We start from the raw sequence: 27,635 nt of genomic DNA, 5'->3' as shown, positions 1-27,635 counted from the left end.
GCACTATTAAGCGCTGTTGCCTCACAGCAAGAAAGTCGCAGGTTTGAATCTGACTTGAGGCCTTTCTGAGAGGAGTTTGCATGTTCTCCCCGTGCCTGCGTGGGTTCTCTCCGGGTTCTCCGGCTTCCTCCCACCAGCAAAAACCTGCAAATTAGGTGAATTGGTTACGCTAAATTGCCCATAGGTGTGTGTGTGTGTGTGTGTATGATTGTCTGTCTGTGTGTGGCCCTGCACTGAACTGGCGGCTTGTCCAGGGTGTACCCCGCCTCTCGCCCATTGACTGCTGCATGGGAGCTCCAACATGACCTGCGAGCCGGTAACGGACAAAGCGGTTAAGAAGATGAATGAATGAATTTCACACAACCCGAGGTCACTGAATCGGGTTTGAATGGTGTCATGAATTACACAAGACCAAAGTATGGTATTTCTTTTAAGGGGCGAAATGCTAGAAAATGTTGTCTTTCAAAAACTTTCACAGAGGCCTGAAACCTTTGATGTATCATTTGTCTTAAAGAAAACAAGTTACAGGAATAATGACATTTCCCAATCTGGAAATTCCGAGTGTAACATAATTTGTCAAACGTACCAACATACATGATTATTCTTTTTTTTTTACAAAATTGTTAACTACATATATATTTTTGTTATTTTTTTTTATCGATTATGTGTTGTCTTGTCTTTAAATCACCTCTATAGACTGCATTCCACTGATCTGCTCCTCCACTCTATTTCTTTTCCAACACGTGAGCGTCACTTGACGTGAAGGCGGAAGTATTCATTAAAAACTTGGTTAAATTTAAATTCTACTACGACGACGACAGGACACAACCGCGGCCCCCTCTAATTTGCTAACATTAATTACGTTTGGCAAAATAGGTTTTGATTGGTTCTGATTGTGACAAACATATACTGGCTAACCAATCAGAAGCGGTGTAGGGCGGGTTATGGCGTCACCATAGTAAGATTAATAAATTCGCAAAAAAGGAACGGGAGATTTCCACGCGTATTTTAATTGTCACGGCTTCCTGGTCAAGATGTTGAAGGCAGTGATTTTAATTGGAGGCCCACAGAAAGGTAGGAATAGAACTCGCCATTGTTGTGTTTGTGACTGCTGTCAGATAAAAGCGAAGCTAGGTTGCTAGCATGCCTGCCTGAGAGCTGCCGAGCTTCGTTTGTAACAATGACGTGGCGTAATAGGACAACAACATTCAAACTAAGCGCTGTGTATTTATATGTTTATAACGACGCACAAAAAAAAAACCCAAAATGTAATAACAGAACCTTGTCGATGCAGATTATTTCACACGTTACAACATTGCTAACGTTACGTGAGAACATAGCGCCCTAGCGTAAAGGTGTATTCACGACAGAAACAAGTTACGGTTTGTAATGCGGAGATGTTTTACTTTCGCTGCCTTGCATGTTTGACTCATTTCCTCACCTCGAATGCATTTTCATTTATGTAATCTGCACATTCCAGAGTAGTATGTAATTCTGGGTACTCCATTTAGTTACGTAAAAACACAGTTGGGTATCTCAAATACTCAACTTCTGTATTTATTTATTTATTTCGACCATGTAAACAACAAAGAGTAAAATGATAAAACAATGCCAAATACATGCATACATATACATATACTTAAATACATATATACATACATATATAAAGACATATTCACACACACGCATCACATGTAATATTGATTAACAATAATAACTCAAAATAATAAATAATAGCCATAATTCACTAACTATGAAGTTTACATGAGCGAAAAGGAGTAGGAAGAAGTATATACTTATTTAATCCTACCCCTTCTGAAAGGCATGAGGGGATAATACTATAACTTCACACGTCGTGTATTCAGTGATTCTACTACAAACAAAGAAAAATGATCTGCATTGTAATGTCATTTTGCAAACATCGACTACTGATCATTACTGATATGCTTTCCTTTGCAGGTACGCGGTTTCGGCCGCTGTCCTTTGAAGTTCCCAAACCGTTGTTCCCAATAGCTGGAGTGCCAATGCTGCAGCACCACATTGAAGCATGTGCAAAGGTGATTATTATTTCAATACGTTGCCTTAGCATCGATAATTAAATGCACATAAGCTTAGATTATATTTATCTAATAAAAAGTGTAATTGTTTGATTGTTGTTGATGTTCATGTTATCTTACAGTATTTAGTTTTGCCCCTGCATAGCACCTTGCGAGGCTAACCTGTGCTCGTTGTTCCCTTCCATTTGTTCTGATTTGCATAAATTAGTTCAATAATGAGCATTGTTTTGTTTTTTTTTGTCTTGCAAGGTACCAAATTTGAAGGAGATTTTGCTCATCGGCTTTTATCAACCAAATGAGGAATTGACCAGATTTGTGCTCAATGCACAGCAAGAGTTCAAGATTTCAATCAGGTAGAAATCACACAATGCCCAAAATATTGTTTATTTTTTTCCGTGTTAGATTCACCTTTTCTTTATGAAAGGTGTTACGTTGTCCTGCCGAGTGACTGCAGGCATGCTGATCTCCTTGCCTCTCCACTGCAGGTATCTGCAGGAGTACGCCGCTCTGGGCACTGGAGGGGGCATCTATCACTTCCGAGATCAGATTGTCTCTGGCAGTCCGGAAGCTTTTTTCGTACTGAATGCTGACGTCTGTGCGGCTTTTCCTCTCACAGAGATGCTCAGGTTCCAGAAGGAACACGGAGAACCAAGCAGCTTTGTTATCCTTGGGACAACGGTGAAATTTCACGATTTATGGTTTTTACAGTCTTTTAGAAATTGAAATATGTAGCAAGTAAAATTCTTGAAGGGGTTTGTGTGTCCCCTTTTATTTGTCTTTTGCGTTCAGCAAAGAAAACATTGCCCGAATTGAATGTGTCCTAAAGTTTCCTGTGATTTTTATTTTTTTAATCTTCAGGCGAACAGAAAACAATCCATGAATTATGGCTGTATTGTGGAAAACAAGGAGACCAATGAGGTATTTAAACGTTCCTGCCTTTTCTCCCTAAATGATCACTCATCAATCACTATTTAGCTTTAAATCAGAACTGCTGCTCTATTTTCATTCAGGTCTTGCATTACGTGGAAAAGCCGAGCACGTTCGTGAGCGACATCATAAACTGCGGGATATACCTCTTTAACCCGGACATCTTCCAGCACATCGGCACCGTCTTTCAGAACAATCAGCACGACATGTTGTTGTGAGTTGGGGTGTTCTTTTTTATGGGGGGGGGGGGTCTGTTTGGAGGAAGAAATGTGAAAACCATCTATTCCGTTTCTTTTGGTCCTCTTCATTTGTCTTTTTTCCACTCTTCTCCTGTCCTCCCTTCCATGATTTCTGTTTGCTTACACAATCATCAGATATCCATATGATGGGTAAGTTGGTACATCTGGGCTGCACGGTGTAGTCATAGAGCTCTTGGTGTATGGTGTGAAGGGTAGAAAGTAACCCCTGATAAGGTGGAGATTGCATAGGGCGCTTTGAGAATGATGCTTGTGAATTTTTCCTGGCAATTTATGAACCCCTCATTTTGCAACTGCTTGACTATGTATTTATTTACTTATATATTGGCATGTCTTTTGGTAATTTCCCCCTGTGAACCACCGAGGACCTGCAGGGCCTTTGCTCGTTAGAAATTAAATATAAAATTAATCTAAAATGTTCTCATTTACAGGTATATTCTTTCAGAGATTTACACAAGAATGTCGATGCCACCTATAATAATAATAATCATGACCTGTTATTTGTACACTTCGGCTTTTGTACAGTTTAGGTGAATAGGATAATTGTTAATGCAAATATGTGTGCATTTCTTACCTTTTGAAAAAGCTAGGCTAATTGTCTCCACCTGTTTCCAGTCTTGTGCTAAGTGAAGCTCACTGGTGTCTGGCGGTCGTGTCAATGGAAAAATATGAGAGTGGAATTTGTCTTTTCTGTCCTACAAACAAATGTCCTAAATTTTCAAACTTTATATATTTTTTATAAAATTGCTAGTGCAAAGACGGAAGTAATTTGAGATACATATTTGCAGATGAATAATAATTCCCTCTCTTCACCTTTGTCTACTCTAGTCAGAGTTCTAGAATTTGTCCCCCAAAAAAACCAGCCCTTTTTTGCAGCTTGCCCTCCAAAGTGTCTAACACTGCATCCTCCATTTTGCCAAGGTCAATTCATCTTCTTGATATATATTAATGTGGACTTGCTGCACACTGGTCACCCACAGAAGCCATAATTTCACAAGGGATCAATAAATACATTCTTTCTTTCACATTCTTGGAAATCTGACATTCTTTTTTTAAGTGTTCACTCTGGTGTGTTATAACATTTGCACTCCGCTGACTTCCGAAATATATTACGGGAGGTCAAACCATGTTGTGCATAATTTACTGCCTAAAATCAATAGCACTTAAATCAAACGGGGAGCTGAATCAGCAAATTTGTTGAGCTTGTCTGAGATACTTGATAAAAATCAAAAGGCTTATACTGCAAAATCTCTCGGGAAGTAGTTTGCCTCCAACCACACCCCTCCTTCATGGTAAAAGTTCGATTATGGGTGCTATCCTATAAAATATTCTTTTCATCAATATTTAACACACCGTTTCATCTTGGGACTCTTACAATGCACTATGCCAGAGAACCTGATTAATATGGAACACATAGACTCTCCTATAAGTTTTGGATCACTACTAGCTAATCAGCTTTGGTTTCAGCCCAGCTCTGACAGCATTTTAACTCGCTGCCCTAATTTTATTCTGAGGACTGGATTGTACGACTCTAAATTCATCTGTTAAAGAACGGCTTTAAGAAAGACTTGAGTTTTGGAAAGTTGATTTTTTTTTTTTATATATCTTGCGTATTTTACAAATGTATAGTATGTATAGTAAAGAGAGGGCGGGAGGGACTGCTCGTCTTTACTGACGCAGTCCGTACTGCAGTAAATTATTTTGCTCATCGTTACATTTATTTGTATTTTTTTTATTTATTTATTTATTAGTTTGTTCCAAGCAGAATAAAAATTAAAAAACAAAACAAAACAATATTATACCTTTTTGCGTTCAAGAAACCATATGACGACTAAAAAAACAAAAACCCAACATCATCTGGGAGAATGGTGACGTTGGTTGCAAACGGCCTGTAAGTGAATATGTTTGGGATACATGGTGTGCCGTTGTTTGCTTCGCACTCCCTGCAACGTTTTGCACAAGACTGTATTTTCCTGAGTGTTCGTTCCTGGCACTGATGTGTAACTCATTATAAACTGATTATCTGTCTTCTGCAGAGACGAGCCAACCAATGGCTGGCACCGAGCAGAGGCCATCAGGCTGGAGCAGGACATTTTCACTGCCTTAGCAGGACAAGGGAAACTCTATGTATATAAAACACTCAGCTTTTGGAGCCAGATAAAATCTGCAGGGTGAGTGCATCTTCTTAAATACGCATTCAGCAGGACATACATTTGTTTTTGCAGCATGGTCAACCCCCAGCTTTGGAATCTGACACATCTGTAATTTCACGTTTTATTTGCTGTGGCATAAATGTTAAGAATGCTCCTCCCCCTCCCCCCCTCCCTTTCAGAGAATCGCAACCTTTCACGTAATAAAGCGCAGATAAGAATGTCCTGCATGTAGGTTTTCAACAGTTAGCAAAACAGCGTAACCAAGCAAACCTCAGTAAACATTCAGAGCTTTAAGACGTAACAGAAAAATAATGTTAATGCTCAAATTTCAAGGAAACTATGCGATAATCTCATCGTTCGCATCAATTAATTTGTTATTTTTGGTTTTCTTTTTCCAGGTCTGCAATTTATGCTAGTCGGCTGTACCTGAACCAGTATCACACAACTCATCCCGAAAGACTGGCCTCAAATAAGGAGGGAGGACCCAAAATAAGTGGTGAGATTCATCATTCTTCTTCTGGTTCCTTTCACGTGTCGGAGAGAAATCCATTCACCCGCCGTCCGTTTCACAGGCAACGTCTACATTCATCCTACAGCCAACATCGACCCCACTGCTGTGGTAAGCATCCGTCCCCGGTGTGAAATTTCCAACTTACTTTCATATAATTTAACAGAATATCTATAAAGTTAAACACAGGTGCATCTTGTCCTCAATCCAGCTGGGACCCAATGTGTCCGTTGGCACCGGAGTGACCATCGGTGCTGGGGTCAGAGTTCGAGAGTCCGTCATCCTACATGGTGCCACTCTACAGGTGAGCTTTTACAAACAGTTTCCTGCCATGAACGAGCCCTCTTTCTTTTTCTAACAGATTTATATGCTACTGTGATTTAAACCCTTGTCTCAAGCGATGACTGGATTTGTGGGAAACCTGCTCACGTGTCGTCTATAAAAGACGACACGTGAGCTTGTCAACTTGAATATCAGTACAACTTTTGGCACGTTATTGTTCCTGCAGGACCATTGCTGTGTTTTGAACAGCATTGTGGGATGGGACAGTACCATCGGAAAGTGGTCGAGGGTCGAAGGAACCCCCAGTGACCCAAACCCCAATGATCCCTACGCAAAGATAGACAGCGAGACTCTCTTCAGAGAGGGGAAACTCACGCCCTCCATTACCATTCTCGGTGAGCACGCTCTGACCTCGAGTGGGCCTTGCATGCCTCAAGTGGATCATTAAAAATTCAATATATTCAATGTCAAAATGTGTAATTTCTCACCAGGAACCTTTTTTGAAAACGTTTTTGTTTTCTACATTCTGGTTGCTTAGGCAGTTGCTGCTCAGCGGTTCATGCTGGCTTCAGTCCACGATTTAGTTTGACTTGTTTGTGCATTTATTATGTGTCTTGATATTTTCTTGCAAAGAAAGTTGCCACAAACCTCAATAAACTTTTAAAGATCACCTGGGGAAAAACAGTGCAGCCAATACTAGAAGATCTTGATGGTCTTTCTAGCGTGCACAGCAGTGTTAGAAATATATTAAAAAAAGCATATGCAAAGTGGGTGATTTAAAACTGAATATAATATTTCATATGCAATATTTAGCACTTCACAACTGATTACAGCTGTGCTTCCTCTCCCCAGGTTGTAACGTGACCATCCCCTCTGAGGTGATTATACTCAACGCCATCGTCCTCCCACACAAAGATCTGAACCGCGGCTTCAAGAACCAAATCATTCTCTAGTTAATCTTCCTCACGCTGTCCACTTTCACCGATGACACCTGCGGCCGGTCGCCGGCCGGCACCGCCTCAGAGTTACTGCCTTTAAGCTGTGAATCGTGAGAATATGGGACATTCAATAAAAAACTTTTGAGAGGTATACTTTTACATACAGTGGAACCTCAGTTGTCGAACATAATTTGTTTTGTAATACTGTTTGAAAACTGAAAAGAAAAAAAAAGAATTTCCCCGAAGAATAAATGAAAACTAGATTAATCCGTTCCTACTCGCCAGATAAATGCCCATTTACATGCCTACAGTTGTATTAATATGTAGCTACGTGTATCTAAACAGATAATACATAAAAGTGTAAATAGTATGAAAACAAAATCATAATAAAAATTATTTTAACACAAGTCTGTATAATTTTCATTTTTGGTTGCGTGTCGGGAGGGAGGTGGAGGGACAGAAGGAAGGGGGAAGTCCTCCATAAAATGACTGGGCAACTGTCATTTAGCTCAGTTTAGCTAAATGACAGTAGTTTATGGTTTTAAATAGTTTATTTATCCATACCGTGATCCCAGACACGGATGCCATTTTCATATTTGGAGATTATTTCCTTCAATTCAACAGTTGTTCTCACTGCTTTCCTCTTTTCTTTTCCAGTAGTATTACTGCTGCCTTTCTTTTGATCCATGACAAAGAGCTAAGGAGAACAAAGCAAAACCCAGACGCACACGAAGCAAAAAATCGGCACAGTCTTCTATATGGTAGATTGACCCAAACTGAACCTACTCGGGTAGACGCCGCCTTCCTTTGCTTGTCTTCGATTCACCTCGGCTCCACTCGTGTGTTTGAATTCTGAAAATCTGATCGACTTCCGAGACATTTTAAACTCAATTTTTTTGGTCGAAAACCAAGTAGGTCGAAAGCCGAGGTTCCATTGTATTTGTTCTGGAGCTTATACACATCTTAGGACATTGGTGTCTGATCGACAATGTTGATTCGCCTTGACATTTCTGTTTATACAAAAAAAGGTTGCCTGTAAGATAAATGCAAATACCTGTAATATATATTTAATTGGATATAATATAATGTAAAGAAAATATATAAGACCCACATTTCGAGGGCAACCTTGACAAACATGACATTTGTTATTTAGTGTGAGTGGAAGTAATGATTAGAAAATGACAATCACTAGATCTATACTGACTGGTTAATTTGTAACGGTGATTACTTACCTATTAAAGCCTCTTAGCTTTATTTTATTGTTGGTCTCAAATTGATTCCTGAAATAAATCAACGGATGTGAGATTTACATTGCAATCACGTAACGTTGCCTTTTTAAATTGTGGACTTAGCAGGGGGACCTTGAGACTTGGCTCTGTAAGCGGCAACAGCAGATCCTTAAAATGTGCATTCACAATTAAAGGAACTGTTCAAATTTATGGATACAGCACACTAACATTTACTTAAGTCCCCGAGCACTCATCATCACTTCAGCGCTTTAGTTCAATTATTGCAAAGAGAGCGTCTATTAAGGAGCGATGTAAACTGTGATACTAGAACCGTGGGATAATTTATTTTAATCAAGTCTATTCTCAAGCTACCATCCAATGCAATGAAAAAAAAAACCTAGTTAATCTAAGTTTTTCATATATGCTTTCAAAGGTGCTTTTTCATTGTTCATCCAGGTGCCTTATTGCTTCATAAAATGGCTCATGCCAGTCAAGGGCCCTTCATTACATTGCTTTTACCCTTTTGGCGTGATGTTAATCAAATGGGCTAAAACCTTTATGCTACTCCATAAAAGGAAATCCTAAAATTCATTAGATCCAAAAGGGTTTTCATTCCGATAAGAGTAACATTTTTATGCAGAGAGGCTCTCGCTGCAGAGCGCGTTGGAATCCTAATATTTACTGAGCCACACCACTCATTGATGAAAGTGTGGCCATGTTTTTTTATGTTTTATATTGATCGCCATGGACACTCAAGATAGCACATGACAAAAGTTAAACTCGAATCCCTTCCATCAGGTCTGCAAGAAGAGTTCTCAAAAGAGTTTAAGACGTTACACGTCTAAAGGAGACCACTCTAAAGTGAATCACAAAAATGAAGACTTAGAAACTCCATTTGTGCTGCTGTTATTTTGATATCCTCACTTCTGTGCTATTATTGTTTTGTTTTTTTATTCAGTGTGTGAAGTTAATCATTGAACTTCTACACACACAAAAAACCCCGCTAGAACTTATTTACTGTGAAGGACGGCGTTCAGACAAAGATGCAATTAATTCAGTAAAATGTTTCAGTTCAGCTCAATACGGTCATGCCTGTACGATAAAACGTGCTCCACAGACAGATCTGATTATGAACCAGGGTGATGTGAGTTTATAGTCTCAGGGGTGAAAATGGAGAAAAGTAAAAACATGAAATAAGCCTTATTTTCCCCATCCAACCGTTGTTGTTGTTGTGTTTGCTGCTTTAGGGCAAACACATGATGAATTCTTCAGAAGCACAGAATTACACACAATTTATTTATATATATATGTAAAGCTTTAACAAAAGAGAGAAAAAGAAAAGCTGTGTGTGACTGATTTGTGTTGCAGTTATCTTATTCTCGACCTTTTCATTTGAGGCACTCCAGGGCTTCTGTTTACTTCAGGAGGTCCAATACAGTAGAACAGATCTTCTGGAAATGAAGTACAAGAGAAAGCCAAAATGTCACGATTAGCCTTTAGAAAGTCTCCAGTGGCAGAATGCAAAGTTACGAATTGTGCATCAGCGGAATACATGGGATGGGATAGCAACTGCAAGGGCAAAGATGATTTTCACTTTTCACATCAGGACCAGTTTAGCAAAGTCCCACAAAGCTGGAGAAATATAAAGCTGAAACACACACACACACACACACACACTGATTTAGACTCAACATGAAATAAGCCTGTCTTGGATTGTTTATGATTTACTGTTTGAGAAAATGGGATGACGAGGAAATGTCTCAAAAAAATGTGTCACACTGCCGTCTGAAAATATTCTGCTGATCTGATGCAACAGCCTCAAAAAAATTACAATCAGATTCAGTGTTGGAAGCTTAAAAGGCAAGTAATCTTCCAACACCCGATACTTCAGCACCTCAGTGGCGACGGCACTTCATTATCCACAGTCCTGCATATTAAAACCGCTTCCTGTGGGTTCAGAATGGTGAAAGGTTCTTTATTCCCCCCCGCCCCCCGCAAACAGTGGACCAAATCTGCAAGTATAGGAGGTGGCCATGATGGGAAATCAAATTTCAAGGGATTCCTTAAAGTGAGAGCACATGTTTTGTGTATGCATGTGTGCAATAGATTCTGGCATTGCAGACCAGGCTGACTGTGGGAGAAGGTCCAGGGATGTTTCCACCTGAGAGAGCAGTTAGACGGTTTGCATGTCTGAGCAGTGCAAAAAGATGACGCCTGCCAGAAGCCTGAGGACTGACAAATGAGCTGTCGAATAGAAATGGACATCTCACACAGCTCAAATGCATAGCATGAGGGAACATTTGGCTGTCATGCATCAACGGTGAATACAAATGTTTAGTCCTCTAAAACACTGAAGAGCCCCGTTTCTGTGAACAACTCAGAGGCGTGTGTTGTATCCTGGAAATCCAGAGTTAGATTATGGAATTCAGAATTTTATTAATGTGGTTTAAATGTCCCTTAAATGTAATGACACAGCTTGTATCAATTATAATTATATATTTCAAGTTTTTTCCAAGTGTTGGATCTTTGAATTGTGTGTTTGTTGTCTAATCTTCATTAATATTGTTTTAACACATTAGGAATAAACATCATTAAAACATAAAAAAACGTATATAGTCAGCTGTTCTGCCGAAAGAAGAAAATGATCTTCGAGTTGCATCAAAATGAGAAATTAGGTTTGCTAATGATTTTATTTTCTTGCAGGCCTATCAAAAGACGAAGCCTGAATTTGTCAAGCATCTCATGTTGTCTCATATCTCAAGATGAAATCTTCATCATGACGTTGGAGTGATGTCCCTGTGATTACATGTTAACATATTGAATGCAGCAATAATTATCTGGGAAGATAACGTGATGAAGGCGCTGTTCAGTTTGATGCCCCCCCTCCCCATTTTTAACCTCCCTTTGTGTTTTCGTGCCTGATAGTTTCACTGTATGTGTGGGTGAGTTTAATACAGATGAGCTAAGCCCAGCCGGAATCCCCACATTGAAAACAGTCTTAGTTCCACTTCTCAGCAGATTGAACTCACATAAACTCTGCTGCTCTCTCTGGTCAAATGCCTCTAAGCACAGGATTTAACACAAAGAACGTTCCAAACTCTGAGAATAACATAAATGTGGAGCACTGCAGCTGCCTGAAATTGTGTTAACTAATAGTGATGCACAATGCATTGATGAAAATGTATTGAAACACACGGTACTACAGTTTATCTGTCGTTGGGCTCAGGGATTAATAAAACACAAATTGATCATATGTATTAATTATTTTAAAATGTTTCAGGGGATGAGTTAATGATGATGATTCTATTTCTTAGTTCCAGATCATATATTGTATTATTTATTCATTGTATCATTTATTATGATCCTTGCTGCTTTAACCCCTCCTCCCAGTCAGGCCATCATGCTCCTGTAATTAAGAAGTGAAGACAGCTGGTTTGAATGGCCCCTTTGTGTTGAAGGAGTGAAACAGCTTTTCTACCGCTAGGTAGGTAGGTAGTGAAGTAGGAAAACTTCAACGAAAACTCAAAAGAATTTGGAAAGTCGGCGCAGTCACGCCACAGCTGGACAAGGCCGGCGGCCGTGAGTAAGGTCAGCTGATCGAGTTTATGAATGAATGTGCTGCTGTGCCTTTGAACATTATGGAAGCCAAAGTTGTGCATTGTGACTGTTAATTGCAATATGAAACGGTGGTGGAATGATGAACCTGAGAACGCAAGCTGAGGCTGCAGGATGGGAGGAGGTTAAATGAAATAAGGGCTTTGATGATTGATGTTGGACATATTGATCAAGTCAATGACACATTTGAAGCATTTAAAGGAGCTTTAGATGGATTTAACAACACTCACAGATCTGTGCGCTCCTATCAGAGGAGGAAAAGGAAAATGATCATTATGACTGGTATGAGCGCAGGATGATGGACCTGAATGATTTCATGAAAGATGTTGAAACGCAGGAAAAGAGAAATTGCACAATCTAACATTGTGCAAACATTTTAATTGTGTTTTCTAATTATTGTACTAAAACCAACAATTAGGGACCTGGATGTTGGAGCCAATTGATCATATGTATTAATTATTGCAAAATGTTTCAGGGGATGAGTTAAGGATGATTGTATTTTTAGTTTCAGATTGTATATTGTGTTATTTATTATGATTCTTGCTGCTTTAATCCGCCCTCTGCGTTGAAAGAGTGAAGAGAGAAACGGCTTTTCTACCGCTAAATTAACATTTCCTTCTGTTTATTGTTTGAAGTCAACCACGGAGAACATTTCTGACGCAAGAGTAGCCAAAATACAAGGCATATATGGAACATACCAAGATGTAAAGAATTATAACCTAGAAGGCAGTTTATAAAATATTCACTTTTCATCCCGGCGGGGTGTGTGTGTGTGTGTGAGAGAGAGAGAGAGAGAGAGAGCAATAGCATTTTTTTCATCAGGCTATGTTGAACTGCATTTTTTGAGGAATTCTTATTACTTACAAAATGCTTCTGTCGAAGAGGCTCTCCAGATACCCATAGCTATTCTACCCATGAACTAGCTCTTATTTATTTCAATAAGAATGAAGACAACTACACTTTAGTGTGGTGTTGGATCCCATCCATAGAATGAGTAGACTTGGAGCTACAGGTAAATGCTGGCGGAGTAATTATGGGTGTTTCCGGAGAACAGAAGGGCAAAGCAGCCGTGCAGCCAAGTGAGGCCTTAATGTGAGACCGGAGAGCTTCTTGATTTATGCAGTGTGGTTGATGGTCCAAATGTATCCTCCTGCAATATTTATTAGACATGCACACCATCACTCTGAATTCAATCGTGGTGGGCGTACAGAGTATTGCGCATTACATTGGATAACGCAGAGCTCGCACATGCACGTAATGGAGAATGCATGTAATTATTTGCATCATTTCCATAAGATCATAATTTTGCACTTTGTGGTCATCTAAGATTAAAGGATCTGTGAAACAGCCCGTACTCTGGGCTGGTGGCGGCGGTGAGTGTTTGTCTCTGCTGTGCTGCAGCTGTCTGACAGCTACTGCATTAAAATAGACTTTATACGTATATTAATGTCGTATCAAATTATAGTTATATTCACTCACACCAGCCCACTCAGCGAAAAGGATGCTAAAGAACAAGCACAAACTCCTTGCATGCATAAAGAGAATGATGTGCTCTATGCCAGTGACTAATTGCAGTGTGCATTATGTTTAACATTTATTTTCTGCAACCTAATGTCAATTTTTCAACTAATTTGTGACAAAGCTTTTGCTTTGATGATTAAAAATGACTGTATAATCTAAGCTTTGCTGATACTAAAACATTATTCCCTCATGATTAAATATATATAATACCCGCTATGTTTTCTCTTGGACTATGACTTTGGCAGATCTTCAGAGATCACCAACCAGCCGTGTTCCGCGGCACTGGTTAAGGAATATGTAGGTGGAATTTGGTGTAAAAACCAAATTGCAATGTGAACGTTTGTAGGTTTTCTGCCTGTGTCCAGTAGAGGGCACTGTGGGTATTTATTAAGGCACAGCACTGAGTCAGAGTCTTGCGTGTCTGTGCATGACCCTCCCACGCCCTGCTACCCCCCTAAATGTTTACACTGTTTGAGGAAAGCTGTTGTATTTGGTTGACTTTGTGGCAGTGAGTAAATAAGCTACTGGGTGGCATTAGAGGTCCCCTCCCCCCGTTCCCTTAATAAAACCGCAAAAACCAGAGAATTAAAATGCAGCACATTGTTGATCTGACAAACTTACCTGCTGATTAGAGAGTAAGGATTCCATCTCTTGATGCAGATGCACGCTCAAGCCTAAGCCTAAGAGAATATGTTTGTTTAGTATTTGATACATCCATAAGGAAACTGACATATCTTTATCAGAACTTATTCTGAGGGTATGCAGAGTTTTGAGATGCAAAGTGGATCGAATGTCCAGAAATCTGTTGGAAGATTTTATATTTCGAAGATGTTTAAAATGAACAGCGTAATTCAAACGTCTGTGACGCAAATGAGAATCAGAAGACTTATTTGAAATCTTGTAGGTGTGTCTTTACTCCACTACCACTTTCATCGTCTGTGTCTGGATGAGAAATGGGCAGAGTTATGTTAATAGATCCTTTGTGGAGTATAATTTCTGATTTATCTTTCTTCTTTTCTCTTTTTTTCCCCCCTCAGTCCTCGCTCTTCTATTGCACACTAACACACACACAGCCACACAAATATGCACACTTTTGTATTATTACTATCCGATCAGTCTTTTCAGCTGTACTATCCATGCATAAAATCCATGATTTTAAAAATATATATATTTTTCTCTCTGTAAAACACAAAAAGCTATTGCAGAGTCATCATGTGTCATGATCATGAAAAATAAGTTGATTCTATTGAGGACATTCGTGCGGAATCATAGCTTGTTGATATAACTTTCAGTATACTCCGTTTTATTTCCTGACTCATTCTCTTTGACCAAAGGTTCCTTCATTGACCTTCAGCATTATTCAAATTGCAAATCATTATTAGAGACAGAAATATTTGCTAGGCAATGTTTTTTCTTTCTAGTGATGGACATTTAAGATATCCATCCTCACATTTGTAAGCTTCATTAAACATAAGATACAGTATCTGTTGAATCGATGTGCTAATTAGAGGCTGGCTCTCCACAATGCAACAGGCTTCGCCTGCTTTTACTGAAATTCACTGGACTTGCTTTTGCCTCTCCATCCCCCCCCTTGATTGCCCCGCCACAAGTCCAGTAGTAATAGCAAGTGTTTTTTAGTTTAACGGATGACTTGAAACGCAACAGGCTCGCAATGAAGCATGAGCGCGACAAGTTTGTCAGCGCTCACAAACCGCGCAGCGCTAAAGCAACCAGGATTTGACCCCTGACCCATTCAGTTGCAGATTCAGACATAAAAGGCATCCTTAGAGATGGAGCTGCCTTTTTTTTCTTTTTTAAATGAGCTACTTTATTAATTTATTTAATACCCTTATTGGGTATGCTTTTCTGCTGCAGTGATAAAACATTCAATAGTGACCATGAAACACAAATTATTTCTGCAGTTTGAATTTTTTATTATTTAAGTTATAACTTTAAGGGTAAAATAAAAGAATGCCGACATAACCAAAGAAAAAAAAAAAAGAAAACAACAAACTAACTGTGACACTGCTGTCGTGGAGCTTGTTGCACTTTGTGTCTATTTGTGAGCCAATTTAAAGCACATTTCATTCACTTCAATCCATTATTTGCAATTGAAATTTGATTTGTTCTCAAACTGCGTCTCTATTGAACACAACATTACACAAAGATTTAGAACCAAACTGACTCTGGTGAGCTTTGCGGCATAACCAGGATGCATTTCTTTTTTCTCTGAGACTTGCTACTTATGTGGTAGGTTGCACACTTGGAATCGCACTTCCTCTCTCTAAATTTAAAACAGCCAAAAATACAGCCCGCCGCATGCAGCTGGTCAGTATGACTCAGTCGGTCAGGCTGATTCTCACCACTTTGGCTCAAACATCAAGTGGCCCTAATGGCTCAGAGTAAAAAGCACTCACTCACTATGGCAGGAGTTCCACTTCAATCTCTGGCTGCAGCACTTTGAACTTTGGCAGATTAATGATCACAGTCATCAGGAAAAAAAAATAAAGAGGCAAAGACGAGTGCAAACGTTGAAAAATATTGTTGCGCACAATAAAATGGACAGGTTCACATTTAAAGGTTCCTTATAAATATGTTAACGTTTCTCTAGGTGTGTGCATGAGCAACAGAGCTGCAGCTGCGGTTTGAAAACTGAAACATCTCTGCACCTCAAGTGTTCTGCACTGTTTAATTCATGACTACTGAAATAATAAATTGTGATTTTGGTGCTAAGAGGTTAGGTTAGGTATTTATTTATTTCAGGCGATGACAAAAAGCAAGCAAACAAAACAAAACGAGCCGTGCCGCATCGCACTAGCCACATTTAAACAATAAGTAATAAGTAATATGCCAATTCAGCCTGAAAGGGAGTGGGAAGAAGAAAACTTATTTAATCCCACCCCTATTTATCATAATATATAAACATAATAAGTTCCACCATTTCAAACTCCAAATCATATCAACAACTATATCCACTGTATGATTTTGAAAAATACAACAAAATATCTGATGAAACTGTAGTTAAATTACAAAATAATAATTATTATATATATATTTTTTCATTATGGTGTTACCACAGGTAACAGATGACTGGTTAAACAGTCATGCCAACATTAATAGTAAACAATACCAGCAATGGTAATAAACATATACCAACAATGGTAATGGAAACAATAAGCACTGATACAAGTAACTGATCAAACAACCATGCACACTCCGTCGGAGAACCCGGAGAGAACCTACGCAGAAACGGGGAGAACATGCACACTCCGCACAGAAAGGAGACAAACCCAGAACAGCGCTATCCACTGTGCCACCGTGCTGCCCAATATCTGACAATAATCTCCATGGGATAAAATCCCACCAAATAAAATGTTGTTTTAAACTTTGCACTTTCCTTGAAAGTGGTAGACATGGAAAATAAACCACAAAACTGACAAGCGTCACCTGGCGTCCTTTATGGAATGGAAGTCAACGAGGAATCAAAGCATGAGGACTCCCACTCTATATTGTTCAACCACACTCCATCTATCTGCAACAGATTGTTCAAACATCTTCAGTTTGACGTAGAAATCTTTGCCAAGAACATAAATTCCAGAAGTAAAGTGCTTCGCTAAATGCTGCAGGCCTTTGAAACATTGATTTGTGTGTGTGTGTGCGTGTACATGTTAAACCTGTTTGCAGCGCCATTACGAAGGCAGTGGGTTATAAGCAGAGGATGTGAAAGCCAGGCACTCCAGAATCCTCTGGGAGCCATTACTGGCATCACTGATGCAGGAAATAGATTCAGTGTAGAAAATAATACCCTGGAATAATTAATTAGATGAGTTATAAATCAACAGCAAACACACTGACATTGCAAAAGGAAAAGGTAAAATGCCAAAATGTACTGAAAGATGCTTGTGAAACTTAGCGATAATCAACAAGGAAGTGAGGTTAACAATAATGATACAAATTAAAAGTCTATAACTTAACTGTAGTCATTGGCCAGCTTGGAGTTTAATGACATTAGCATGCACTGTTTAAAAGTTAATATTCCACCACATTATGTTGTTTTTACTATATAATAACCATAGTAATCCACTAGTGAAGAAGGCCTTAATGCATGATGGTTTTTAAACCTCCAAACATTTAATCACTTATTTTTAAACTAGTATTTTACTCACTTCTCTCAACAATTTGAATCTGGTTTCAGCACAAGTGTTACAAAACTTACAAACTGACAACATTTGAGCAAGATCATCATCCAATCATGCCCACGTGTTCCTCTGTGCATTACAAAAGTGATTTCAAAATAAGACTCATATTTAAGTCAGCAGCTTCATAAATGACGTCTTGCGCCACTCACGTTATAAAAGGCAGAGGGAGGGAAGAATGGAGTCTTGAGTTATTTCAGTAAATGTTAAAACAAAGGTTTCCTGAGAATTATAAATATGCAGATCCATCCTGTGTACCGTCAGTTTTGGGGTACCACTCATCACAAATATTCATTGAATATTTGTTTCCTCTCGTCTACTGTTGAAATAAACAAGAAATATAGGGTTTTATTTTTTTTTATTATCCAGGGAATCCAGTATATAGTTGGATATGTTTTCAAATTTTCCAGACCCTTGAGTTGACCCATGAACGGATTCCTGATAAAGGATTTCCTGAAAAGATTTAAGAAATATGTTTTATAATATAAAGGATTATAAATAATTTTATGATCCGTTACAACAGTTTTCCACATTTGCATAGTCCAAATTGGTTGTCAACTATATTCATGTAGTTTTGTAATTCATCTGCTTTGATTACAGGATGGACAGTATTTCATCATCAGTGTTCTCTCAGAAACATATGGGTTAATCGGAACCCTAACACTGAAACAGTGATCATGCTGTCTTTAATTTTATATTCCCTGCCTGTACTTTTATATTGTGGCTTGTCAAACCGTCCAAAACATTGATGGCTTGCACGATGTTAAATTTAAAGACTTGCTACGGAGGCAAGAGATCTCAACATGCTGTCAGCTGAGAAGTACAAACAAGTAAGGAAAACACAATTTTGAAGAAAACATGAACACAAATCCAGAACAGCTTGTTGAAGGAATCAGTAAGCAGCTACTCATATTTTAAGAAGAAATGTTAAATATGTCCAAAACATAAGACACACAAGACAATGATCACGAGGAGCACAGAGAGCTCAAGAAGCACAGGATGCTGGAGGATTAGATAGAACAGGTGGTGAAGTGGTGACAGGAGTGTGAAGAAATGTGATGCCCAAGCTGGAAGAGTGGCTCCAACAGATTCCAGTTAAGCAGGATATCTGCACAGAAGAGATATCTCCTACCTAGGAGCAGGTGAGAGCCTATGCAGAACCCACGAACTCCTAGGCCCCTTGTGGAAGACATGAACTTGAGGAAGGTCAAATAAAAATAGTCATGAGAGAAAGATTTGAGTCTTTGTTAGACATCTTTGTTGAATAATAATTGGTGAGAACATTATGGGACATTGGATATATTAATGAGGAAGCACGGTGGCACAGTGGGTAGCGCTGTTGCCTTGCAGAGGGTTCCGGTTTTGAGTCTTTTCTGTCCTCTCAGGGTTCTCTGGCTTCCTCTCACCTCCAAAAACATGCAGCTTAGGTGACTTGGTCACACCAAATGGTCCGTGGTGTGAATGTGAGTTTGTTTGTCTCTCCTGTGTCCCAACGATGAGCTGGCGTCTCATCTGGGGTGTACTCCGCTTCTCGCCTGTAGCCAGCTGGGATAGGCTCCAGTAACACCCGTGACCCGCAAGGCGGATTGGATGCATGGATGGATGATGGATGGATGGATGGATGGATGGATATATTAATGATTTATGAAGGCAGTAAATTTGACAGTATCCTATGAGGCACTCCCTAAGAGTGGAATATTTGTATCATGTATAAATATGGTTAGCAGAATGCTACTACATATCCAAACTTTACCAACAAATAGAGCTATTCTGTTTCTTGTCTATTTGCTGATTTTGATTCATTTGGGAACGCTATTAGCAAAGGACAAAGCGCAACAACGCTTTGTCGTTTAGTCAGAAAAGTGTCCACACATGACAGGCTTTTGTTATTTCCTTAAATAACTGCTTCAGTTTTGTCTCCATAGATTTCAAAATTAGAGTCTAACGCCCAAGTAAACAGCAATTTCACGATGACCTGCTCTGCAGTTGGCAGAACTTCCACTTGAATCCCTTTCAAAACTATCTTCTCCCCACTGACTTCATGGTGGTTTTGCCTTATTCTCATAGCAAGCACAGCAATTATTTAAAATTGACAGGAAATTTGCACACAGTTTACATTGCACTTTTCAAAATGTTTCTGTAGCTGGCGTCACCTGCGCCTCGCGTTGTTGTGAGAATCAGTCTTTGCATGCATGCAGATAATAGTTTGTGTGATTTGCAAACGTTTGCGTAATCGCCTTAGGGGACGGGGGAGACATTCTCACAATGAACAAATAGGGAAGTATCACTGCTCATCAAATCAAGCATTTACTCATCTCTGCTTAATTACAGTCGGAAGAAGGCACCTTGCGTTCACTGTACGAAGTGAATGGCTAACAACGCAGATGCATGCATGAATAATCACACAGACATTCAGTTTTGGATTCATTATCATTGATTTATTATACAAATTATTTATGAAGACATTAATATTACCTTAATATTGATGAAATACAGATTCATGGATTTAAAAAAAATTCAGTTCAGTTTTAATTTAGTTTGGTCTGTAATAAGAATTTGACAAGCCCTCTCCTAACGTTACATTTCATTCCATTTGGCTCATTCACAGTTGGATTTACTTTTATGCTTGGGATCATTATCTGCATGACCCAGCTGAACTCAATTCAGGATTTTAAGGTAGAGAGCGGAATGTCGTTTTCTTTCAATTGCGATGTTGTCCTAGTTCTGAAGCACAGCATCCCCACAGCATGAAGGATTTATAATGCTCTGTAGGTAATTTGTCTTATAATGGACCTAAGCGGTCCTAGGACCTTAGAAATTGTTTTGTAACCCTTCTCAAAGGGATGTCCTGTATTTCAGTCATCATCTTCCTCAACTCCTGTGGGATGTCTTTATGCTTTTGCATCGTGTTCTGTTAGTGAGACCTGTGAGGCAACTTCATGCTTCACAAGCAATGACTTGCTTAAATGTTTGTGACAGTAATCAGGCCTAGGCGTGTCTCGTACATCTGCAACCAGCTATTAATAGGCAGCTAGTTCTGTTTTTAAAGAGGCAGATAACTTTTCACACAGGTGATTTAGGTATTTTATAACATTTTGTCTTATTAAATAAACTGATCTGTGTTTACTGAGGATGCTTTGGTTAGATTTCATTTGAGGACGTGACGGTTTAATATGGGATATGCACAAGTACTTTTTCACAGCAGCATATTTATCCTTTAACTAGTCTTGCAGAGAGCAATGCAATTCATTATTGTAGTACTTAGGACAGAAAATATTAATTAGCTGGGTGTTATAATTTGTCATAACTAATTATATATAAATACTATGGTTCTGCAGGCTGTAATGATGATAAGCGGTAAAAGCCCATCCGCTTCGGTTCAGGGTTATTTTGGCGCAATGTGGAAATACTCGAATCAAGTGAGATTAGAAAATCATTATCAATGTTTAATGAAAGTCTATTGTTAACCTCGGTTTTTAATATTTACACATTGCAACAGTAATAAACAAACACTAAGAAGATTACGGATTATTATTTCTCACCATTTTCCTGCCTCGTCTTTTGGACCATGTTGTAGTGCATGTTCCTGACTGCTGACGGTTTGACTTTATTGAATAAATTAGACAATAAAATGTCAAAAATTGAGCTGCACATCATGTTCATGCAAAGATTTGCTGTGTCGGTTCTTTCAACATCACAAAACTGTAATAATGTCGGGGAATGAGCTGCTATCAGCAATGGAATGGAAATGCAGTTGCATTCAATATACAAATAAAATTAAGAAATAACAATTAATAGATTTAAGTCAATTTATTTAACATAAATCAAACATATTATAAAACGCATGGGTTTGCTCTAAAATATGTTCTATTCCTGAAACAGAATTGTCATGCCATCTCGATATTAGTGGACTGCTCCCTGGGTATTAGCAGACAAGACGGTTAAATCCTTAATCTGCGATGACTGAGAGATAGCCTGCAGCTTTATCAGGAACAATTAGAAGGACACTGATTTTGTTCTTTAACTCAATTAACAACTCTTAAATGAGTGCTGCAAAAAGTTTATTTCACAGATCCAGACGTATTACAGATGATGTGTTGTACTAGATTGTGGATATGAATTATGTCTACAGAAGTTTGTTTAAACCTTTAATTCCCCTTGATTCGAAGGTCGCTGTAAAAGGTCACGAACAGAGGCCAACATTTCAATAATAGTAATAAGGTTCACTTAATTTCCTGTTATGAGAAGTTGAGCGGAAACGCATCCTTTATGCAGAGCAATGAAATGCCGCCTCCTCGCAGTGCAGACTGTTCCAGCTTTAGCAGATATTCCATCGAAATGCCCAACGTTTTTGCACTGTGCTCACGCTGCAAAGATGAAATCACTGCTGAGCGGCAGAGATCTGTAAATTAAATTGTGAGAATGATTTAAACTTCGCTCAGCAGGTCAATATGCGGTACGTGAAGCTAATGTAATTAAATGTCACGGCACAGTTGTGCTTATGCGCAGGAATATGGAAGTTCTGGTTGAGATAATGTGCCAGAGGAAAAGACTCCCTGATATCAAGCTAAAGCTTTGAGAAAAGACTTAAACTGATATTAATTTTTTAGTGGCTAAAATATATTTTGCTGCTGCCCCTGTCCTCGGCAGTATATTGCTTTGTTTCTATTTCTGTTGCCAGTCTGAGTTCCTTCAAACTGGAGGTGAGATGTTCATTCATTAATGTGAGTTATACACTGATTATGGATTGCAAATCCACTTCTCACAATCGAAACTATTCCTCATCTCCTTATTGACTGTGTATTCAATTTCTAAATAATCATATTTTGTATTTCCCCTCCGCGGAGCCTGCGGCTATCTATTCAGTTCCCTATAGTTTTCCACTTCTGCATTGCAGTCTTTTTGTTTTTCCTATTTAAGTATATAAGAATTTGTTTATCTCTATAACTGCAGTGAAAGATATACTGATCTCATCTGGGGATTGGGGAAGGAATAACACCTTGTCTTATTTGATGCTCCTTTCCCCCCTAGAAGGTGCTGTAATACACAAACACGCACAAAAATAGATGCCGGCATTAGTTTTCCATGGGTGCATTTGTAGTACTCTGTATTATTAAGTCAGAGTTAGACTATCAATATTTTCAACACATTGGTTTTGTTTTTTTGTTTTTTTGCTGCTTTCAAGGTACAATTACATTTTGAATCCTTTTAAATTTACGGCTGCTGTGGCAGAGAAATGAAACATAATTGTCCATCAGCGACGTTTGATCGTTCCTCTTTATCAGGACTGGTGGAGACGACTTTTAGCAGAAATTCCCACTCTAACAAAAGAAAGCTTTAATGGAACTTTCATTATCTTCCATTTTGCATGAACTTTCCTTTTATTTTTCTGTAATAGCTCCATAGATTTGAACTTGGCTTCTTGTTTGTGTGAGATGGATTGTTGATGACAATGTATATCTTTATTTCCTCCGCCCCCCTAATGTTTCTTATTAAAATAATTTGTTAGATGATTATGGGCTGCACAAAATAACTCGCATATTTTGGAGCTTTGTGTTAAATGAAACCGCTGTGACACCCTAACCTCAACCATTCCCACACTAACACTTTTCCAGGAGGACCTTTATGCAACACTCGTGCCGTAACATGATCTGTCATGCGTCTTCAACAAAGCTTCCTTCCAGTTACAGAATGTTCACCGCTTTCGGTCACCTTGTGTTACAAATCTTAAAGACATGTGGTGTCAGAGAAAGTGCGCTCTATCATTTCAACCACACGAATCCACTCGGAAAGTGTGCGCTCATTGCCTGTGAGATGAAACATCTGAGGGGAAACTCGGCATGCACCTGGGGAGCATCCAGAAAACATCACAATGTGTGATCCTATGTGTGAGGTAAATGTGGAAATTTTCAAATACCTCAGTGCCAAATCAAAGCCACCATGCAGCGGCCAGTTTGACTGGAAAGGGCTGCACAATGGTTCAGCACACTGCCTGTGGGACATTTTGAGGACGTGTCACGTTAAGAAGGCCCACTGCACGGCTGACGGTTTTGAATCTGTGAGTAATTTCCTCGCTTCCCTTTGAACTTCATCCTTGCAGCCGACGTTTTGGCCTTAAGGCTCTCAGTTGTATGGGAGATATGATTTAAACCAAGTAATATGCATATAAACCAGTTATTCAAGAATCAAAGGCTCCCCCCCCTCCCTTCTGATTTTTTTTTCTTACCTGGACCTGGAGTATGATTGGTTTCATAGATGGACAATTGAGTTATACATGTTTTCTCCCAATATATTGGAAGTGCACATTGCCTCATTTTAAACAGCGGGAACTATTTTACCCGTGAAGACGGCAGCAGACATCAAAGTAAAAACTTCTCTCTGTTTGATGTCTGCATCTTACTGCAGGATTTCTGCATTCATTCATTGCATGTATGGCGACTGGTGTCACGCCTGATACATATACTGTATGTGTGATCTTACGTTAAGCTTGTGACTGTTTTATTTTTTTTAAATGCCGGTTTATTGTATATTAGCCTATATAATGAAAAATCTGATTTCCAAAGCCTTTTTTTAGGTCCCACATTCTTTGCCTAGAGATGTGCACAATCAGACCCGATAACTTAACCTGTCATCTGTGGCACATCTTGTATGCAATCACTGCCATGCCTTTCTATTCCCAAGGTATTTGCACTCATATAGTTTAGTTTAGTTTTTTTTAGTTTATTGTTTGTTTCAAGCAGAATAAAAATAAAATAAATAATACCTTTTTGTGTACAAGAAACCATATTTCGACCAAAGAAACAAAAACCCAATAAATATGTCCGAAACAAACACCAAAGGTCATGTACGGTACACAAAAATACACTTATTACATATATATAGTTGCACATTTATGAGGTGATATGATAAATGTGTTTAATTGTGACAACCAGTTAATTTATTATGCTTCACTTAGCAGGTTTTGACCAGTTAAAGTGACAGTGTCATCCATTTTAATCCATGTCTTTCTACCCATATTGTGGGTAGATACATTTTTCTTTACATTAGAAAACAATGTGAATGAAGCAAACTAAAACACGTACAGGGCAGTCACTGAATTGCAAAGAACTGCAGTAGATGCTGCAGCAGCAGAGCTGGTCCGTCAGCGTCAGTAAAGACCTTGCAGTCATCGCCGCTTGTACGAGTGATGACTCACTGTAAATGCTTTTTGGTTACGGAAGCAGATGCTGGAACCATTACTCAGTCAGAGCATAGCAACTAGCTTCAAAACGCAGCATCAAATTACTTATGTCTCATGCGAGTTTCACATTGATGGCATCAGCGTGAGTGATTACATGTTGATATACACAGACGGTAGATCCGTTTCCGCGCACCTGCAATCAGACGGAATTTCAGTTTATGCTTAAAAAAATGGGAGAGGGAAAATCTCACAAAGTTATCGTAGCGTTTAAAGCAAAAGTATCAAAGTGAAATGGAAAACGACGTGATGCTTATTCACTGAAACCTTTTCCGCTGAACAGACAGAAAACATGAACAATGACACGATGACAAAGTTCTTAAATTAATGGATGAAACTGACACAACCTCCATATTTTCTCAATATTTTCAGTACTGCGTGTCAACCTTTGCCAATTGTAAAGCATGGCTTTATCTGTCTAAATTGTCAAAAATAAAAAAGCCTCCCACCAAGTTTCATGGAAATCAGTGTCTTATCCTGCCGACAAACCAACAAACACAAGTATTTGGTATCAATCAATGTAGCCTCCTTAGCTGAGGTAACAAACACTTAGCTTTCCTGTTACATCATGGCTGATCTGGTCCTCTGCCCTCAGGATAAGACGCTCCCAGACCTTGTGTTGTCTCCTCAATTTTCCCATTGATTTTCTTCTTCAAATCTCACATCTATGGTTTGGCACACATAATAATTCACGCCCACATCCTGTCCTGCTGCTTGCCAGCGTGCCTCTTTTATACAGATGGAGATTCAGCACTGGTAATCTCTTTGCTGCTTTTGTAACCCCACCTTAAACGGGCTGCGGGAAAGGTGCTAATGAAAGCTTTTTAATCCAGTCAGTCTCAATTCGCTGTATCATTTAAAATGCAAATTCTAAGGATTCATTTTGTTGATTGTTTTGATTATGCGTCTTCTATCAGTGTAAAATAAATCATTGGATAGATGGGCACGTTATCTTCCGACTAAATGAGCAATTTTATTTATATTCTACCATCTGTGTGCAAACTCTGGAGGTCACCATTCCTTGCCACAAGAGTCAGGTGGATTACTCTGCAGTATTTATAATCTCTTTCTATTTGATCAGAGATGTAAGAGCGCCAAGGCAGATTAAATCTGCCCCTATGGTGTCAATAACCCCACCAATCTCTTCATGTCCATGGCAGAAACTCACAAGGCATTAAGTAGAGACTTTATCAATAGATGTTGTGCATGCGGGCTTTAATTAAAACTCTGCTCACTCAGATTGTACTGTCACGGCACTGATATATCTTTCACCAAAAATGTCAGATTTTATTATCTTGTTTGCCCCAACCTGGGGTTATTACCAGCTAAATTATAATGTTGGCAAATCATATCACTGACAGCCATGGATAGCTCATAAATATCTGAAAAAATGTCACAGTGAGGAAAGACTAAAGTCTTGCTTGAAACAGTGACTTTTGGACTTACTTTCCAAAATCTAAAATATTAATGTGCATTTTATTTTTAAGCCAGTACCCGCAGTAGATGGTCAACACATCGATGAATTGAGGTGCCTGACGGGTGCCTGACTAAGTTGTCAAACACAAGATGGGAAAACTTGAAATTATTGGTTTTCTCTTGAACCCACACTCGTCTGTTGCCCTCAGGCTAAATGTAGCATGCCGCTCTACACTTTGAATCCTCCAAATAAATACCAGAGTTATTTGTTTGACCTTGTGGAGTGATGAGGGTGTAATTAATCTCTGGTTTATTAATTAAAATTACCATTTTATTCATCAAGGTAATCACATAAATAATGCATGAGCTTGTGCTTTAAACTGTTGAAATTTTCAGCGCGTTCTTATCAGCATTTTATTTTAGGTAAAATCCAACATTACTAATAGGTAAACAAAGAATGGTAATGAATACATCTAGCAAGTTGTCATGTGGAGTGAGTGTCACCACTTCCCGCTCGGCAAGTATCCATAGCAACTCTGATTCTTCAGGTGTGGTCCGGATCACTGATAGTAATTGTTTCAAACTGATGCATACTTTTACTGAATTAGCCTTTATCAAAACCTGAGTGGTATTAATCATCCATTTAGTCTCCGTTCTGGCTTTCGTGGAGTCACATTCAGCTTTTGATGCAAGACTGAATCGATCCTTTTATCCTCAACTTCAATGGAAAATGGACAAATGAATAATGGCATAGCGATAGTAACATGACAACATTTATTGCCATATAGGTTTTTCTGTGTCTCTGTTATACAAAGGTTCAAACATTTCAAATATTGGCCACTTGGGTCAGTTCCTTCCTGTTACATGGTTATCAATCAGGTGTGTATCTTATCTAGGACCACATGTATGAAAGTGACTCGAATCTGATTTGAAAAGTTCAGAGTTTTATGTTCACACAGCCCCTGGAAAATCGTTTTTTTTTTTTTTTCGTGACATCGAGGTGAAAATGACAACTGAGTCACTTCAGCCTGGAAAATATGAAGGCAGTTCAAGGTCTTAAAATCTAATTAAAACTGTCTGGAGGTGGAGAAAAGATAACTAGCTTCAAAACTTGGGTGAGACTGACTAATCGGCTCGTGGAACAACCTACACACTCTCACTCAGCATAGCCAGGCTTTGAAAGCCATGACAGCATCACATGAGGGGTCGCCGCAGTAATAGAGATATTAAAAAGCACAGAAGCTATTTCAGCATTCGTGTATATAAAGTGGTAATGCAGCCCGGGGTTGTTGCATTGCT

The 27,635-nt window shown here is 38.9% G+C and overlaps 1 protein-coding gene across 1 annotated transcript; it reads left to right on the top strand.

Moving 5' to 3' along the window:
* The first annotated feature begins 988 nt into the window (after positions 1 to 988).
* Positions 989 to 7,523, top strand: LOC137915874 (mannose-1-phosphate guanyltransferase alpha-A). The gene is made up of 13 exons (XM_068758994.1): positions 989 to 1,074; positions 1,960 to 2,057; positions 2,307 to 2,410; positions 2,543 to 2,735; positions 2,916 to 2,975; positions 3,068 to 3,198; positions 3,359 to 3,373; positions 5,278 to 5,412; positions 5,793 to 5,890; positions 5,967 to 6,013; positions 6,114 to 6,206; positions 6,411 to 6,579; positions 7,037 to 7,523. The coding sequence occupies exons 1-13, from the start codon at positions 1,035 to 1,037 to the stop codon at positions 7,135 to 7,137; spliced, it is 1,284 nt and encodes a 427-aa protein (XP_068615095.1). The 5' UTR covers positions 989 to 1,034; the 3' UTR covers positions 7,138 to 7,523.
* The last annotated feature ends 20,112 nt before the right edge of the window (positions 7,524 to 27,635 follow it).

Source organism: Brachionichthys hirsutus, unplaced genomic scaffold (assembly GCF_040956055.1).
Source record: "Brachionichthys hirsutus isolate HB-005 unplaced genomic scaffold, CSIRO-AGI_Bhir_v1 contig_750, whole genome shotgun sequence".
Taxonomy (NCBI): domain Eukaryota; kingdom Metazoa; phylum Chordata; class Actinopteri; order Lophiiformes; family Brachionichthyidae; genus Brachionichthys; species Brachionichthys hirsutus.
The sequence above is the reverse complement of the archived record's forward strand: the minus strand, read 5'-3'. Positions and strand labels throughout refer to the sequence as shown.